Here is a 17968-nt window from a genome sequence, read left to right as displayed (position 1 = left end):
AGCGGAAAGGCGCGGCGCTGTGCAGCGGTGGAACACCTGTGGCTCGGTGCTACTAGTGGCGCATGCGCAGTAGTGACTAGGGAGCGAGAGAAATATCCGCGGCGAGGCGCGCGTTGTGACGTCATGTGCCTCCTCGGAGCACTGCCACGGCGAAATTGCAAGTTCGCGGCCAGTAAAGCTTTTGGTTTAAAACGTGACCAACGTTCCCCATACCGGAAAATGGGGTAAGCTAAGCTTGTCTTGCGTGCACCTGACCTTCGTCACCGTTAAGTAACCCACAGGTAACGGTGCCGGACGGCTTCGGCCTTCGGTTCCTTTAGCCTTTAGCTCGAGATCTTCTCCGTGCTGTCGAATTGCCTGGGCTTGGGTGGCTCTAACGGCTGGATTGGCACGCCGATGGTGAGCCCTTTCATGGGCGAGTTCTCGTCGCCGCTCGTTGAAGGCTGCCAGTTCCTCGCGGGAATGCACAACGCGAGACCGTCCCATCTGTTGCCCTATCATTGCACGCCGTTCACTAGTCAGAAAACTCAGTGCTCAGTTCTTTTAACTTATTCCTTTGTTTTGCGTCTCTCCAAATTTTCTCCCAATTCCCTTCCCCACGCAGAGTAGCATGCCAGCAATGTCTATACGCCGGCTAAAGTCTCTGCCTTTCATTAAAGGGTTCTTTGACATCTGTTTCTTGAGAATGCACTGAATGGAAGCGAAGCCGACGCTGTGTGCGCGAAATCCTTTCCTGCCCTTTCCCTCTTCGGCGGAAGCGAAACGTCTGAGTGGTTGCGGGCGTGGCATGAGCGCGCGCCTATGCAGCTGGAACCCTTGCTAATGACTCCCGCTCCAGCGCTGCTGTCGATTCACCCAACTGCCCTTTCCCGCAGCTGTGTTATTTTGCGTGACCACAATGCCACCAAAACTTTTGAGCCAATACAAGCTTCGCTTGAGAAAGCTATCCGCGAATTGTGCGACGCGTCACAAACACGTGCAACAAATTCCCGAAGTTATACTACCCGACTCGAAGCATGGCAAAACAATCACTTTTCTCCCGTTTTAGCCATCGCACACAATGAGGTTCTACAATACGTTCCGAAAGCTTTATCTCGTGTGTAACAGCCATAGCGCACGCAACAAAAGAAAACGCTTCATACCGTTAGAGAACAGAGCCTGCCACTAGAAATCGATGCCAAAGTGTGGGTTATGCAGCAACCTTACGGTACTATCTGGAGGTGAGAGAGTAACTGTGTTGTGCTCCTGGCATAACCTGATAACTCTGTGTGCCTCGGAAAGGGCATCGTGGCATTCGATATATTTGACGGTGTTTTCCGCATCAAATTTGGTGGGCAGTCTGACAACCTTGGCCCTGAAGTCTGGCAGCAGTTTTTTCCCACAACATTCAACTCTGTATCAGGGCACCCAAAATGTGGAAAGTTTCTACCAAACAGTGCCATTAAGTTTGTGGCCACAGAGGTTGCGCAGAGTGGAAAGCAGCATACGGGAAAGTCATATGAGGAATATGTCAGTGCTCAGTGGGATCATGCAATGCCACAAGACACGAAGAAAGGGATGCTGGGACAGAGAAGTTGCAGAGGTGTGGCGTGCGAGATGCCTGGCAAGCCAAGAGCATCGAAGACCACAAAAGCAGAGTCCTCCCAAATCACCTGGAAACTCTATCTACAGCTCAAGCAAGTAATGCAGGCGATGGTGCAGCCTAAACTTGCAGACGCAAACTTGCACCAAATGCAGAGCCTCTGGCCAGACAACAAATCGACTGCACGGAATTTCTGGCGATATGTGCAGTTCTTGGATAGATAGAACCTGTCCTATGTGCAGGTAACAGATATAACAGGTCAGCCCGTCACAGACCTCCAGGAATGCACAACTCACCATCTCGAGAGGCTCTACAGGTCAAATGCAGCGGAGCTTTTAAGCACACCAGTGCAATCAGAACTGGTGGACCAAGACAAGGATAGCAGGAGAGTAAGATAGGAGTTCACACTTTGCATCATTGATCATGCAATATCGAACATCTGCTCCCAAACAGCGGCTGGTCAAGACAGCATCTCGGCCCACCTCATGAAAAGCCTTGGTCCAAACTCAAGGGAACAGCTGGTCGATTTACTCACTGGAATGACAATACCTAGTGACTGGGGCCAGGGCAGAGTGTCCCTCACTATGAAATGTGGAGGGAAAGCAGAGAAGCTCCTAGACTATGGACTCGCAATGGTAACAAGCGTCCTCTACAGAGTCATTGTACAGGCTTTGAAGGGATGGATTAAAGGCTGGGCAAAATCTAAACATTGTCTCATGGAGTTACAAAACAGTTTACAAGGACGGTGCTTGAAGGACAGCATCGTTGTCTTCGCCCAGTGTGCCGAAATAGCAACAAAGGAAGACCTGTCCTTGATCTGCTATGCACTAGACAGAGAGAAGGCCTACAATAGTGTGCCTCACTTAGACCTATTTGAGCATCTAGCTGCTTTGAGCCTCCCTGCAAAACCGCTAGGCAACATACAAAGGTCATACTCCAATAATGTAGTGGTCACCAGATTTGGCACAGTAGAAACTGGGATGATCAGGACTGCATCAAAGTTGCCCCCTTTTGCATCTCTTGTACTTACTGTGTCGGGCGATAAGAGAGCCCTCCTGCAATTTGTCCTAGGCTTTGGTCGGAAATACATGTACACAACAAGCGCTATTGACGATAACCGCCATATCCTACGCCTGGCATATGCAGACAAGCTCCTCCTGATGGCAACAATTCCCCACTACCTGCAGAGCTTATTGGACATATGTGGAGCTCAGATGAGGAAACTCGGCCTTTGGTTCAAAGCTCAGAAAATTAGTTGTTCAGTTGGCCAGGAAGTTGGCACAAAGCATGGTTCTACGACTGGAGGAAGAGGTCCTACCAATTGCCTCACATTGGTGTTGTGCGGCAAGGGCTTGTATGGGCTTCACGAAGAGAAACAAGGATAAGCTTCTCTTAGAGCCTTGCGCATGTTGCGACACAGATGCCTATGGGGATGTAGTGGCTTTGTAATGACCAGAGACTTCTGGAAAGTGGTTCACGTCCTTGAGAGGCGACAGTGCGAAGTTGGCCGAATAGTGGTTGGATGCCACTGAACTATGGCTAACGAGGCGCCCAGGGTGATGTACTCTAGACCTAGACCTCTCCAAAGCAAGCTGGTAGCTCAGCTAATGCTTCCTACACTAACGGCTAGTAGTAACTGTGAGAAGCACTGCAGTAGCTGTGGTGTAGGCATTCAATGTCCAGGCTTGCTTCAGCTTCGCATGCGCTACAGTTAGCTCTACTTACCATGCTTGCAATCCTGGAAGGTTGAATTCTTATTTTACATGTCACTACAAAAGTGCAAGAAAGGTAACAACCAAAGTAAGATTTCCACTTCGACTGTGGTCAGTGTCTTTCTTGTGCCAAGTTAATTCCCAATCAGATGTGTTGTTGTCACGCCCTTGATTTCATGCCACTGTAATAGTGCCCAAATATCAAATTAACAATTTAAAGAAGTAGAAATGCAGTGCAACAAAAATACCTTTTGTCAACACATAGTGCCAGCACTGAAATAGTTATGTAAATGTTCACAAAGAAATGTATTTGTGTTCTACGTATTGTTGTCCCACTCCTTGTAAACTGAACACTAGTTTTTTATTTTTATTCATCTAAGCTCTTGCAAGTATATGCATTTCTAGTGATCAAATGGCATCAACACTAACCAACATTAATGTGTACCAAAGTTGGTGATGAAACATTATTGGATGTTTTCATACAAAGTATGACATCTGTCTCCACACGTGCAGCAGGATAACCGAATTTACATGTGGTCATGACCACAACATTATTGACCTCGTGGTTCACATTTGCTCTTTCTCAACCTCCATAACTTCTCTTCCACTTCCCTTTACCTGCGCTCATTTTCAGTGCCCAAAAATCCATTGTACAATATGACATGCTTGCTCTTATGCCCTCACGTGTCTGCTTCATTCCCCACAATCTTTCTAGAGTGAAAGAGGTCTTTGTCCAGAGACTTCAAGCCAGGGTGACCATTCCACCAGCCATCACTTCCACCTGAGGTCAGCGATACAAACACATTGTCCGGTGTCGGCAGTGCTCTGCTCCTGCATCTGATGCCCGCCATCTACGTTAAACCTACCCTGGGCCCCAGGGACAAAGATATGTTGTGAAAGTGTACTCAAAGGTGTGAAACTGGACAATGTTCAAGCAGAAGACTATGAACAATGGATTATGGACAACACATTTAAAGAACCTATTAGTCTGTTGCAGTATCTCTATGAAACGAGCCTGCATGCAAATACCGGTTGTTTCAGCCAAAACTTTAAACATTTTTTAAATGTTGCCTGTGGCAGATGGCACAATTCTAGTTCATGAACTGGTCTACTCTAAGAGGTAGACATTAATTGCACAAAGAATTGAAATGTATAATGTACTAAATAACAAAAAATCATTTATTAGGTTTTTAACTAATTACTTTATGGCTCATATACCAATTTACAAATTCTAGCCATGGAGTTTTTCATGCAGATCCACTTGCAACAAATTCTCAGGATGAAAACAGTTTTGAGATATTAATTCCTGAACTTTGCAGAGAAATGCATTGGCATCCCAGTTACTTTTGTGTTCGAATGCATAAAATGACGTGTTGTTAATAAAGTAATTGGAACTTCACCGGACAAAGTGCATTAACACAGTGCTGATCTGTCAGTAGATGAAGGAAAAAGCATGCGAGCACGCATGCTCAGGGAAGCAGCAGCGGAGGCCCAGTCTGGCCTCGGTAACTGCGCTGTTTCGGTGGCAGTCTTAGGTAGCAGAGGTAATTAGAGCCATTACATTTAGCGAACGGAAAGCATATCACCTTCCCTCCCACCCTTCCTCGCAACTATGCTCCCCTCGTGCTACCTCTCAACTCCTCATAGCTCCCTCACACTTGATGGTATTCCCACCAGCACCAGCTTAGCCTGCTCCCTGAAGTTTTGTTTTTTGTCGTTATTGGTAAGCGAGCATTTGCCAGTGTCGGCAGTTTCATGGTCCTCGCTTGCTCGGCGCTATAGCGCCGCGATAGTTCACGAATCGCACTGTTCATGCATCATGTTATGGTGCACATATACTTCAAGAACAAGTCCTTTCTTTAATTCGAACAAATTTCCAGGCCTCTTTGAGTTCAAGTTACTAAGATTCGACTGTACTTCGCTGTTGCATCAAAGGATATCACATGGTCATGGCCACTGAAATATGTGCTGCAAGATGATTACCAGAAATGTCTCTGCAACCTTCAACACACCTGTTCTCAACTGTATCTTAATATAACTGAAGAACTTGTTAATAATATATTTACTTCCACAAGTGTGTCTACATACCTATCTGGTACCACACTTGACAATGGCATCGTGGTGTTGTCAGTGTCGTTTCACATCATATCAGTGTTCAAAATTGTTTCATTGCATTTTTAAAACACAATGAAAGCTTTTCAAATTACGCTGGGGAATGCTATGACTAACCCTAGCAGCTCAACATATTCCAGCGTACAATAACGCTTGTGCAACCAAATGCTATGCAGCATACCGCAAACATGTGCATTTTCCCAGTTCATATTGCACTGTTATTAATACATAGTGACCTACATGGCTTGACTGTGTGGATAGACAAATTTTCTTTGAGTTCACAAGTTACAAAGAAGCTTTAAAAGGAGAACCTGTACCAAAACGGTCATGTGTTGGCCTTCAGTTCTAATAATGAACTTCCCAACTGCCACCACTCAGCTTCTCTTGCAGGCGTCCGATATAATAAAATGCTAACATCACTATATTGCATGCTGTCATTGAAGTAGTAAAAAAGCAAGAAAAGACAATGAATACTCATTAAATAAGGCATTTATTTGGTGCTCTGATGAAACAGACAGTGGAAAGCAAACTTATTGAACAATCAATTGCTCTAAAAAAGTACCAGTTTCAAGAAAAAACTGAAAAAGAAACAGGTGTGAATAGAATAAGATAACAAATCTCCAGGATGAACCACATAAACCAGAACCCAGAGGCAACAAATACATGAATTGGTCTAAAAGAACAAGTTCATATGTATATTACAATGAATATACATATGTAGTTTGTAGGGGCATGCAAACAGTAATTTTTGAGATAGGGACGAACATCGATTACTTTTCAAATGAAAAGCCCTAATATAACAAAGCAAATTGCCGACACTTTACCGCCTTCATTATATTGAAGTTTACCTGTATCTATTTTTCTCAGCTATAACGGCATTGTGTAGGTCAGTTTTCATAATTTCTTTTGATCTACGTTCTATTACATGCTGTGAAGAGATTTCGAGCAAATACGGTGACCTGAATAAAGTGTTCCAGGACTCCTTTAAGAGCACAGAGATGTTTATGCTACCTGATGCAGTACAGCACTATGAAACATGCTACATGTCTGTAGATTTGTAATTCACAGTCTAGTTCAAGATGGCTGTTGACCTACTCTAGCGTGTCATGGTGCTGTGCTCTCTTATGTCTGCTCAAGTGATGAGACTGTGTAAAGGTTCTGGAGCATACAGTGCAACTGTATGGCCGGTCACCTGTATGAATGCGCTGGTGTACCTTCATGGCACTCTTCAGCGAGAAGCTCTGAGGGCATAAAGGGCACTGATATGGCTTTTCACCTGTGTGGGTGCGCAGGTGTTCTTTCAGGTGGTTCTTTCGTGAGAAGCTCTGAGAGCATGAAGGGCACTGATATGGCTTCTCGCCTGTGTGGGTGCGTAGGTGGGATTTCAGGCTGGCCTTTTGTGAGAAGCTCTGAAGACATGAAGGGCAGTGAAATGGCTTCTCACCTGTGTGGGTGCGTAGGTGCTTCATAAGGTTGCCCTTTTCTGAGAAGCTCTGTGAGCATGAAGGGCAGTGAAATGGCTTCTCACCTGTGTGGGTGCGCAGGTGTTTCATAAGCTTGCCCTTTTCTGAGAAGCTCCGAGAGCATGAAGTGCACTGATATGGCTTCTCGCCTGTGTGAGTGCGTAGGTGTCTCATAAGGTTGCACTTTTCTGAGAAGCTCTGAGTGCATGAAGGGCATTGATATGGCTTCTCGCCTGTGTGAGTGCGCAGGTGGATTTTCAGGTATGTCTTTCGTGAGAAGCTCTGAGAGCATGAAGGGCACTCAAATGGCTTCTCACCTGTATGGGTGCGCAGGTGCTCTTTCAGGTGGGTCTTTCCGGAGAAGCTCTGAGAGCACGAAGGGCACTGATATGGCTTCTCGCCTGTGTGAGTGTGCAGGTGGGATTTCAGGCTGGCCTTTTGTGAGAAGCTCTGAAGGCATGAAGGGCATTGAAATGGCTTCTCACCTGTGTGGGTGCGTAGGTGCTTCATAAGGTTGCCCTTTTCTGAGAAGCTCTGCGAGCATGAAGGGCATTGATATGGCTTCTCACCTGTGTGGGTGCGCAGATGTTTCATAAGCTTGCATTTTTCTGAGAAGCTCCGAGAACATGACGGGCACTCATATGGCTTCTCGGCTGTGTGGATGCGCAGGTGAACTTTTAACTTGGTTCTGTATGAGAAGCTCCGAGGGCATGAAGGGCACTGAAATGGCTTCTCGCCAGTATGGATGCTGGCATGTGCTTCCAGAAGAAACAGTTTATTAGCCTCGTAGTCACATGTGGCAGTTGATTGAGAAATTGAAGGCCTCGGTGCTGCACAAATAAAACAAAAGTAATTAAAGGACAGTATATAATGCCAAAAAAGAAAACAGATGCTAAATTTAATGACAAGCTTTCTTTCTTATATTTTAGAGATGTTGAGGGTGATTTCAAGTATGATGAAAGAAAGAACTTTTAATGGTTCTTCTCAATTTACTCAATAGTTCTGCTTTTGAATGCTTAATGATCCTGTTTGTGAAGTCCGTCTATAATAAAAGTTGTTTTTGAGAAAGGTGAAAAATTACAAAGTGAGAGAATGTGACATGTTTGAAGACATTCACAGATTTTTACAAACCTCAGAGAAGACTTTAAAAATGCTTTGAGCCAGCTTGCTCTATTTGACACTAGCAGAACATATCATTCACTGGCACAACAAACTTGTCTCATATGAGACTTCATCAGTGGGTTTCTTGAACACACGCTGAATTTTGGCAATGTTTCCGGAAGCTGAGATTGCAAGGAGTCAGCTAGAAAACACTGCATTTTAACGTGATAGCATTAATAGCCCCCTGTTGCAGAAAGCCCAGTGTCGTTGTCCAGTGCCGGTGTCAGAGTGGGTTAAAATTCTAGTATATGTTTAGGTATCGGTATATGCAATGCCTAGCTATACGACAAGCGGTATATTCGGGTTATAGTGCCACACCATTCTATCACTAATGTTGCTCATATGTGATCTCCGAGGCCCTGTGTGGCACGCCGCAGGTAGGTAGAGTGAATGCACAGCCTGGGCGTGACCCCCTGAGATTACGTCAGGGAGGCCTCCGAGGCCCTGCCCAACTGTGCCTGCCGGCGCGACACGCCACACAGATGTGAATGCACTAACCCTTCGTGCCGCCATGCATAACCATGCAGCCAAGCACCCGCAAGAGAGAGAGAGAGGTCAGTATAGAAGTACAATAGTGAACTGCAGCTTGTGCTCAGATACGCATGGCAGTGAGAAAAACCAGTGTTGCTCAAATACGTATACAATGTGGAGATGTGGGAATTTTAAACCGCTGCAGTGAATGAGTGCTGAACCACACAGAAAACGATGCACTCGGCACGCAATGGTCAGGTATTTTTGTATTTTGGGGACGAATCTAGTTTGTGATATCCCTTGGAAGGACAATTTCACTTCGTTAAAATAAATTTTCAAATAAGTGGATCTCTATGGGGATTTCAAGGGGAATTTCATTTACTTTATTATATCCATTATTTTGTTATATCTCGTTTCATCCTAAGGAGGTTCGAGCGTATTCTCGAACTACTAAAAACAAAATGGCGACTCTTACAGAGGAGGAATCAAGGAGAATGAATGTGGGGAGGAAGGATCTTCAATACACAGGAGTGGAAAGACGGAGGGGTTCCCCAAGAGTTAACGAAAGTTTGAGTAGTATTGAATCTTGCCCTGGAGTGTACCTTTCGGCAGTGCACGCTGTGCTGCCAAGAATACGCACCTCAAATCAATATTCCTGCAGTCAGCACCCTGATGCTGACCTCACTCTGAAAGGTTTACAATTTTTGGTGTGGCTATGGGTGCAAAAATACCACAACTTCTGTTTGAGTGATCTCGCCATTCTTCATTTGAGAGAACTACATGCTAATTTGTATTTTTCTCAGTGCCCTTCTTAAAGGCCTAGAGTATGACATCTTCAGTTGCAGCTTTGTCCAAAAAGGAACAAGTTGACATGCACTGTTCAAAGTGGAATAATTTGACATGCACTCTACTCCTTGTACTCTGCTCATGTGTCCTGCGAGAACACCTGATTAATGGTACGTTAGTGCCACAGTCACGAGAATTGAGGCAGACACAAGTGAATCAAAAAGCACAATTGCACATTGGAACCAGGTAAAAAAAAGGTAGATAGTTTCATTTTCTACACGAAACAACTGCACAATGTGGCAATATGCAGACAAAATGGAAGTATGTCTCTTTTACTACGGCACAGAGTAAAACAAAGACTCGCAGACATTCAGTTTGTAGGTGGCATAATTTCTCCAATCGTTATATCATTTATGGAAGGAACAAATCAAACAAATAGTTGATGTTGCCTTAAAAATTCTCTAAGTCATATATTACTGTGAGTGACATCACAGCACTGCGGTTGATGTAGGCACACCAGTACGATTAACGTCGACTTACTGGCTGAGAATGTGGTGCCTGTGAGGCGAAGGGAGCACAGTGTTTTGTTTGAAATGAGTCTTTTTCACGGTGCTTAGTGGTATAATACTTTGAAGACACGAACATTAGCCTGCATTGTGTGCACTAAGCTTGTCAGTTCAAAAAACCCAACTTGAGAGGGTCCCTTCAAAGCTGCACTTGTGTGAAAAACTCCCGTGGCAGAAGTGCCAAGGCTTCTACCTAGATTCTTGCACTTGTAGGTAATGAGTGCGGAGAGGATGCCAATTGCATAGTCACAACTGTCACAATGGTTGAGGAGGCTCTGTGGCAACTCCTTGTGCTTGACAGTTGGTAAAAAGTCGTCATGCTTCCCTGTTCACAGATGCATAAAAAGTAATTGGATCGGCCAATTGCACATGTTTTTACAACACAACATTATAGCAAAAATCCCATACTATCTTAACATCAGGCTCATTCTTCACTTAAGCCAAATGAGCAAGATTGACAGCGTTTGTTTACTACAAGCATGCATGGGAGAAAGAGATAATTGAAGTTGCATCACTATACTTCTCTTTTGTAACATTTGTTTAATATAAGATGCCAATACAAAGCAAAATTAAGCTTCTTCACTGCACAGTGAGCTTTTGGTACACGTACACCACAGTTAGTAAGCTCAATTGCTTTTTTTAAATGAATCTTCAGCTTCACTCCCTAGTTATAAGATGCGAAAAGTTTTTTTTCGCTTTGAAGTCCAGATAATCCCTTGGTCCATAGGCTGTAGGAGTGATGTTGCGTTTGGCAGCAAGAATTCCACTTGCACAGCTTCGAGGTCCTTGACAAGACTATGCGCAATGCAGTGACCCATTATTATTAGAACTTTGTGTCCTTGGCACTCCCAACTTCCTCCCCATGCACTCTTTGAATAGATGTTGCACTCTCGACACTTTCTTGTTGGCTATGTGCAGCACTTGAACATGCGCTCTCTTGAAACACCTCGGATTCCTTTATGTACTGATAACAAGGATCGGAACCTTTTCAGTTTCCAGAATATTGCTGCCAAGGAGAAAAGTCAGCCATTCCTTGCTGTGCTTGCCACCGTGGCAAGGGTCCCTTGTGAATGCAAGGGCTTCTTCAGGTAGCAATTCATAAAACAGCCCAGTTTCATCTCAGTTGACTGTGTCTCTGGACACAAACTGCTGGAGCAATGACTATAGCCTATCACAACAATAATTTTCAGCAGCCGTCAGGTCTACAGCCTTAAAGCTGATGTTGCTTCTCTGCTTGACATTTCGGACCCAGTCATCACTAAATTTAAAATCCTCAATGTTCATCTGAAGGGTCAGGGTTACTGGCATTTGATTTATAGCATCACCGGACACCGACATTTGCACAGCCATCATGGCTTTCTGCCCCATAAAAATAGCTTCCTCAAGTTTTGGGTGGCCACCTTGGCTGACATTCTTCTGTCGGGATCCAGCAGATTTCTTGGCAGCTTCGAAAATCTTCCCCCTCTTCTTTATGTAGTCTGATATTGTCTGCTTCAAGATTTCAAATTCTTTTGTGGAGTCCACTTTGCACTTGCCTGATAATGGTATGCTTCTTTTTCTTCATCAACCTGCTATAATTTCCTCGCTTCAAAGAATTTGTTGAGCTGGAGGCAGATAACGAAGGCGATGTCGGTGCCACTGTTAGCAGCTGGCGATGAAACCACTGAAGACGATTGGTTGTTGAAGCAGCTAAGCCTAGTGTCGCAGTATGAAGCTCTAGCAAACCACAATGCACACGATAGGCGATACAAACAGTACCACTGACCATATGCGACTGACATGTGCCGACAGCAATGACAGCACAAATGCTCGCAGGAGAGTGCAGCAAGCAATGCCTCCTTTTGAGGTTTGCCAGAAATTAAAACTCTGAATTGATATGCGAGATGCGTACAATGCTGGTTCTTGGCTGCAAGGAAAGCAAATGACAGCAATGTTCGTTGTGTTTTCGCTAGCTCTTGAATCAAGATCATGAGAAAAAGTAAAAAAAATCTAATGAGAAGAGCTTGAAACATGCGACAGTTTGGTAGTTGTTATACAATGACCTATATTATGCTGTAAAAAAGAAAATATTCGAATTCCACTTAGTGCCACTCAATATTTTGTAAACCATTTTGTAAATCTTATGCTGCAACCACATGTGCCTGAATTACCAAAAAAGAAAGGAAGGAGAGATTGGGCCTTGGTCAGGTGTTCCAAAATATTTTTGGCACAATCTTCCTGTGTTTGCATACTGTGAAACAAGATGAAGTTTTCTTGTTTATAGCCGTCAACAAATGGAAGCAATGTCATCATTTTTGTCGTTATTGTGGCGAACACGCCAACTTTGCAAACACATGTTAATACTGCTCGGACTTCAAAAATACCATGTCAGGGCTTGACTTTATAACCGTATTTGAAAACAATGTGAGAAACTGGGGGAATCGTAAAGCAGGATTGTTGCAGTGCACTTTGTGAATAGAAAGCAAAACAGTGCAACTGGCGATTTTCACCGGAAGCTTTGTTGTGCAATGGCTACCCTGTTGAAAGTAAACTTGAAGACATTGTGGTGGAATTTATTTGGTAAGCATCGTGCACGAGTTCTCTCGATGACAGGAGATTCATTGCAAAGGCAATTGAACTGCTCACTGCTGTCTCATTTCTGTAAAGAAAAAGGTTTGAGTTTTCACATCAGCAAAGGTGGATTAGCTAGTAGCACACTGTAACAAGAGTGCTGTGGAAGAATAACAATCCACTGGGACAAACTGGCAGTACAGAAGAGGTCCAGTCGGCCACTGCAGTCTGCAAACACTCTGCAAAAACGTGAAGCTGCTGCCAACAAGGGAGGATCAAAATGAGTGTATGGCCAGCAGTCGCCTCAAGATGCCTACAGATCGACTGAAGTCATTGCTGGCATGACTGAAGTCATTGCTGGCATGAACTTTCAGGTGCCCAGTGTATGCTGCTCATTGCCTGATGACATTGGTGATAGCTCAGTTTAGCGGAGGCAAAGAATACATGTTTTGACAGCTTGAGAACGGAGAGTCAAATAGATTTATTCAAGATTAAAACCAGGTTTGCCGAGTGGCTGTGGTGTTCCTGTTGAGCAGCGACCTTGGTTCCAAGAAAGAGCAGGGGGCAATGACCTCCACAGCGAGGCACACTGGATTTCCGGAGCAAGGGGCAATGACCCCCATAACGAGGTGCAGCTTAGTGACGGACGGTCGCTACATGGATTCCCCCACTAGAATGCCGGAGGCTTAGTTGTGAATGGCGGAAGGAATGAAGAGTTAATGTTCAAGATAGGCTGGTTTCATGCGGTCACACGACACTGTCCGTTCTTCGTTGCGAACGTCTATCTCCAAGGTTTTCTATGAATGCAAAACTACACAAAAGGGGCCTTCATAGGAAGGAGTAAATGGTGGCTTGATAGTCTTGCCACAGAAATACGGGTGTGGTTGAGCCCATTGTCGGGAAACTAAGCACAGGCTGCTCGTAGGCAATACATGGGTGTGTAGGTCGAAGCTGGTTGAGCCAGGAATGTAGCCTCTCCATATGCTGTGCGGCCGCTGGCCAACGCCTTGTAAGTGTCGAAAAACTGGCCTGGAACGCGGACTGCTGACCCATAGGACATCTCGGCTGTGCTGACTCCTAGGTCATCCTTGAATGTTGTTCGCAGCCCCAGTAGTATTAGGGCTAGTCTCTCCTTCCAGTGCTGTCTGTCAAGCGTGGCGGTCAGTGACACCTTAATTTGTCGGTGGAGACGCTCCACCGTGCTGTTGCCCTGTGGATGGTAAGCAGTGGTGTTATGAAGGTGCTTTGGAATTGTCGGCCTCGGTCAGTAGTTATGAGCAAAAGGCAACCATATCACAACACCCACGTAGCAAGAAATGCTTCCGCCACTCTTTCAGCCGTGGCATCTTGTAGAGGCATCACCTCAGGCCACCTTGAGTACCAGTTGACACATGTGAGAGGGTACCTGAAACCTTGACAGGGCAGAAGAGGCCCCTTCAAGTCTAAATGCATGTTTCGAACGGCTCGAAACGTATCGAAACGGCTATCTGGTGGTCAAAATGGCTGCACCACTGAACGCGTGTGCCGGGTCACTTTCACGGCTTGACAGGCTTGACAGCTTCTTGCCCAGCTTCGAACATCGTTGTTTATTTCTGGCCAGATGAGGTGGTCTGTGATAAGCCCGTGTCACTCTGGTGCCGGGATGGCTTAGCGGGGGCAGCGAATCAAATATTGGCTGCCGAAACTGATGGGGCATGAACGCGCGAGGAGCTGTCTGCAACGTGTCGCACATGACCAATGTTGCTGTATAGGGAACTAGCACCTCGGAAAGCTGGAGCGACGAAGTCTTTTTCCCGCAATTGGCACAGCTTGGGGTCATTGTGCTGGGCCGAGTTTTGAGCTTGGAAATCCACAGGGCCAACAGGCACACTGAGCCAGGACAGTGTGCTAGCTGCCTGACTTTCTGTCCCAGAGACATGGCGGATGTCTGTAGAAAATTTGGAGATTAAGGAAAGTTGCCGAGGCTCACGTTCTGAGTATGAGGAACTATTGTTTTGAAAATGAAGGTGAATGGCTTGAGGTCAGGCAGAATGCAAAAGCTACAGCCTTCAAAAAAAAAAAAAAAAAAAAACGGAAATGCTTGAGAGCACAATAGATGAGCAAAATCTCCGTCCCGAAGGGGCTGTGGCAAGTTTCTGTACGTTTGAGGCACTTTGAGAAGCCCAGAAGCCATCGGGCTGAGCCATTGTGCTGCCGCAGTACTGCACCCACTGTTGTGGTCGACGCATCTACCATAAGGCGAGTTGGCATGTCGAGGAACGGATGAATCAGCAACACTGCAGTCGCCAACCACGTTTTGGCTTCCTCGAAAGAGTGTTTGTGCTCCGAGGATCAATGGAAGGTAGGCATTTTTTTGGAGTGACAACGCCGCAGGTCGGTAAGCGGCTGAAGAACTTGCGTACAGCGCCTGTGAAAATTGATGAGCCCCAGAAATTCGTGCAACTTTCAGAAGGAGGTTGAAGAGGGGAAGTCCTCGATTGCCTGCACCCATGGTTCCAGTGGCTTGATGCCTTGGTGTGAAATGTGATGGGGAAGAAAATCTAGGGCTTCAATTCCAAAAATGCATTTCTGGGACTTTTGGACCAGGCCGTGTTCGTCCAGTCGCTCATAAAGACAGCAAAGGTGCGCTTTGTGCTCTTTGTGCAACTTTCAACAAGAATGTCATCAAGGTAGACGAAAAGGAACAGGAGCCCGCGTGAAACCCCGTCCATGAACCTTCGAAAAGCTTGCGCTGCTTTCTTCAAACCGAAAGGCATGCGGACCAACTCAAATAGGCCAAATGAAGCAGTGACTGCTGTCTTTGGAGTGTCACTGGGCTTGACAGGAATTTGGTGGTATGCGCTCATCAAATTGATCTTGCTGTATATTTTGGTTCCTGCGAGACGGGTGCTGAAGTCATGTATGTACAGAAGGGGTTACTGATCCGGAGTGAGTGAAGACATCATCCAAAGCTCGGTAATCACCACAAGGCCACCAGTTGCCACTGTCCTGCTTTGGAACAAGATGGAGAGGTGAAGATGAATTGCTGTAGGAAGGACGAATAACACCGAGCTGAAGCATGTGTTCGAACTCTCGGCGGGCGACTTCCAACTTCCATCCAGTGAGCTTCCGTGGCCGTGTCAGGCAGGCCAATGGTGGTGATATTGTGCATTACCTTGTGCTTCACTGGGAGCGCATCACTTCGGGGCTTTGTACGTTGCGGGTACTCAGCAAGTATCTTGTGTTACGTTGAGACCGGCCAAAAAGTACAGATGCCATATGAGCTCAGGTTGGACTGCAAGTACATCGAGAGATGTGACGTTATCCTTTAGGCGCTGATTGCAAACACTGACATCTAGGTTGAAATGGCTGAGGAAGACTGCCGTGGCAAAGCCGATGTCAGCAATCACAAACACCCATCTGTACAAGCGCCGGAGTCCGATCTCTAGCGTTATTGACCGGAGCCCATACGATGCGATAACGGTGTTGTTCACTGCGTGGAGCATGTGTGCGGACTTGCCGCCTTAGCGACCTTCAGCCATGGCGGGAACGATACACAGGTTGGCTCCGGTGTTGAAGAGGAGGCAGGTGCCAGTAATGTGCTTGACTACAAAAAATAGGTGGCTTGCTTGAAGAACGATGTCACATGCTGCTGTTAGCCTCTGGCTGGTGCATTTCCCGCCCATGAACAGGGCTGAGTGCAGCAACTTGCTTGTTCGCAAAAACGACAGTGGTACGTGCACAACTGCTGCGGTGAGTCTCTAGTTGCACTGCGAGGCTGTGAAGCTGTATGGATGTGCCAAAGTTGGTCATCCCTGTTCCCACCAATCGTCAGCTTCTCCAGTGCAATGGTAAAAAGATCGATGTTTTTCTACAGGTGCGAGAGTCAGTATCATGGCTCAGAGACTCTTGCAGCAGCAATACGTAGACGAAGACGAACAGTCGCATATGCAGTCAGTGAGTACAGCTAGCTGATCGAGACTCACCTTGTCGGAACCCCGCAGTACCATGCATGCAGACTGTGGGAGGCGTCGCAAAAGCAGCTCGCATGATTGGAAGCTGGCTCTCATTTGCAAAGTCTCACTCAGTAACTAACGCAACCGGTGCAGCAGTTGTGACGGTCGTTGGTCGCCGAGTTCCTCGAAGAGGAGCCGTTGGAGCCTACCCTATTGCAATGGCTCACGGCACTGCAGGAGCATGCGTTTCAGGTTGTTGTAGGCGGTGACCAAAGGCGTATCCACTAGCAAGTCATCTATAGCATCGGCAATGTAGGAGGGTAGCGCGGCGATGACATGCAGGTACTTTTCTGTCTGTGAAGCGATGCGACGGAGTTGAAAACAGGCCTCTACTTGCACAAACCGAAATCGGGGATGCTTAGGCCAAAATCTGGGAAGCTGAAGCTCTGCAGCGATGGCAGGAGACGTAATCGTGCTGTCATCACTGTCAGCAAGAGTAAGAGCAGGGTCGTCTATGATTATTGTTAAAAAAAATATGTAATGTCCTGTATCACCACTTGCTGGGGGCTCATTTTAGGGGAGGCAAGGAATACACATTTGGACAGCTTGAGAACGGAGAGTCGACTGCTTTTATTCAAGAGTAAAAGCAGGTTTGCTAAGTGGCTGTGGTGGTGCCCCAGTCGGGCAGCCACCTGCCCGATTGGGGCACCACCAAGAAAGAGCAGGGGGCAGTGACCCCCACGGCAAGACAAACTAGATTTTTGAGAAGCAGGGACAACAAGGTGACGGATGGTCACTACAACATTGTTGCGCATGCCTAGTCCTGCTTAGTCATCACTGATGATGTGCTGTGGGATGTGGCTCAAAGCTGTCCTACAAAAAATCCAGACAGTTCCCGTGTGGTTTTTGCCTCCTTCAATGAATGAGCATATTGATAAAAGAAAGTATGTTTTGTTGGTAGTAAGCTTAACTGCATTAAAATATTGATTTATTTTATTCACTCTAAACACAGAGGTCGACTGACACTCTGTATTGATGTATATTCATGTTCTTACACTAATGCACCGATTTAAGCATAACTAAGAGACTCAATGGGTGTAACATTATCGCAGAACCATGTAAGGGCTACAGCAACACCAGGACAAGAGGACTCTGGATTGGGCTATATACTATCGAAGGTGCTTCAATGTGTTCAGCAGAGCAGTAGTTTTCCATTTTGCCCCAATCAGTATGCAGACAAGCATCACAAACATGCTAATTTGTCCTCAGCAGATGAATGTCATACACACTTGAGCAGGTCATGCCAAGCTAGGCAGACTTTGCCATTTACCATGAACTCACACAATCAAGCAAATGTAATAGAATTGCCGGTCACAGCCCACCTGAGGTGGAGCTTAACTCATCCAGAGTCTCCGCAGTCTGCATGCTTCTCGACACGCGCCATGCTTTGAAGGAGCACCCGACAGACTTGTCAGCCAGAGGCAAGCTGCACTGCATGCCAACCTCGACCTGACCGATGACCTTGGACAGGGCTTGGAATGCCATTTTGGCAGTGATGCTTTCAGCTAGGCTCATCGCATTTGTGAGGCCTGCAGAAAGTTGGGGTGATTGCAGTCCTGTTACAGGATGA

General features: G+C 46.0%; 1 protein-coding gene across 2 annotated transcripts in view; it reads right to left on the bottom strand.

Annotated features, from left to right (window-relative positions):
• Positions 1-5877: 5877 nt before the first annotated feature.
• The window catches only part of LOC126538763 (uncharacterized), a 49685-nt gene continuing 37594 nt past the window's right edge, over positions 5878-17968 (bottom strand). Inside the window, exons 3-4 of one of the 2 annotated variants that reach the window (XM_055075048.2) lie at positions 17721-17927; positions 5878-7699 (exon numbers count right to left, since the gene is read on the bottom strand). In XM_055075048.2, the coding sequence (XP_054931023.2) occupies positions 6498-7699; positions 17721-17927 (1409 nt within the window). In that variant the 3' untranslated portion in view covers positions 5878-6497. Of the gene's footprint in view, positions 12492-17720; positions 17928-17968 lie in introns of both variants that reach the window. The other variant, XM_055075050.2, reaches the window with a different exon arrangement.

Source organism: Dermacentor andersoni, chromosome 8 (genome assembly GCF_023375885.2).
Source record: "Dermacentor andersoni chromosome 8, qqDerAnde1_hic_scaffold, whole genome shotgun sequence".
NCBI classification, from domain to species: domain Eukaryota; kingdom Metazoa; phylum Arthropoda; class Arachnida; order Ixodida; family Ixodidae; genus Dermacentor; species Dermacentor andersoni.
Note: the sequence above shows the minus strand (reverse complement) of the source record. Positions and strands in the feature narration are given on the sequence as shown.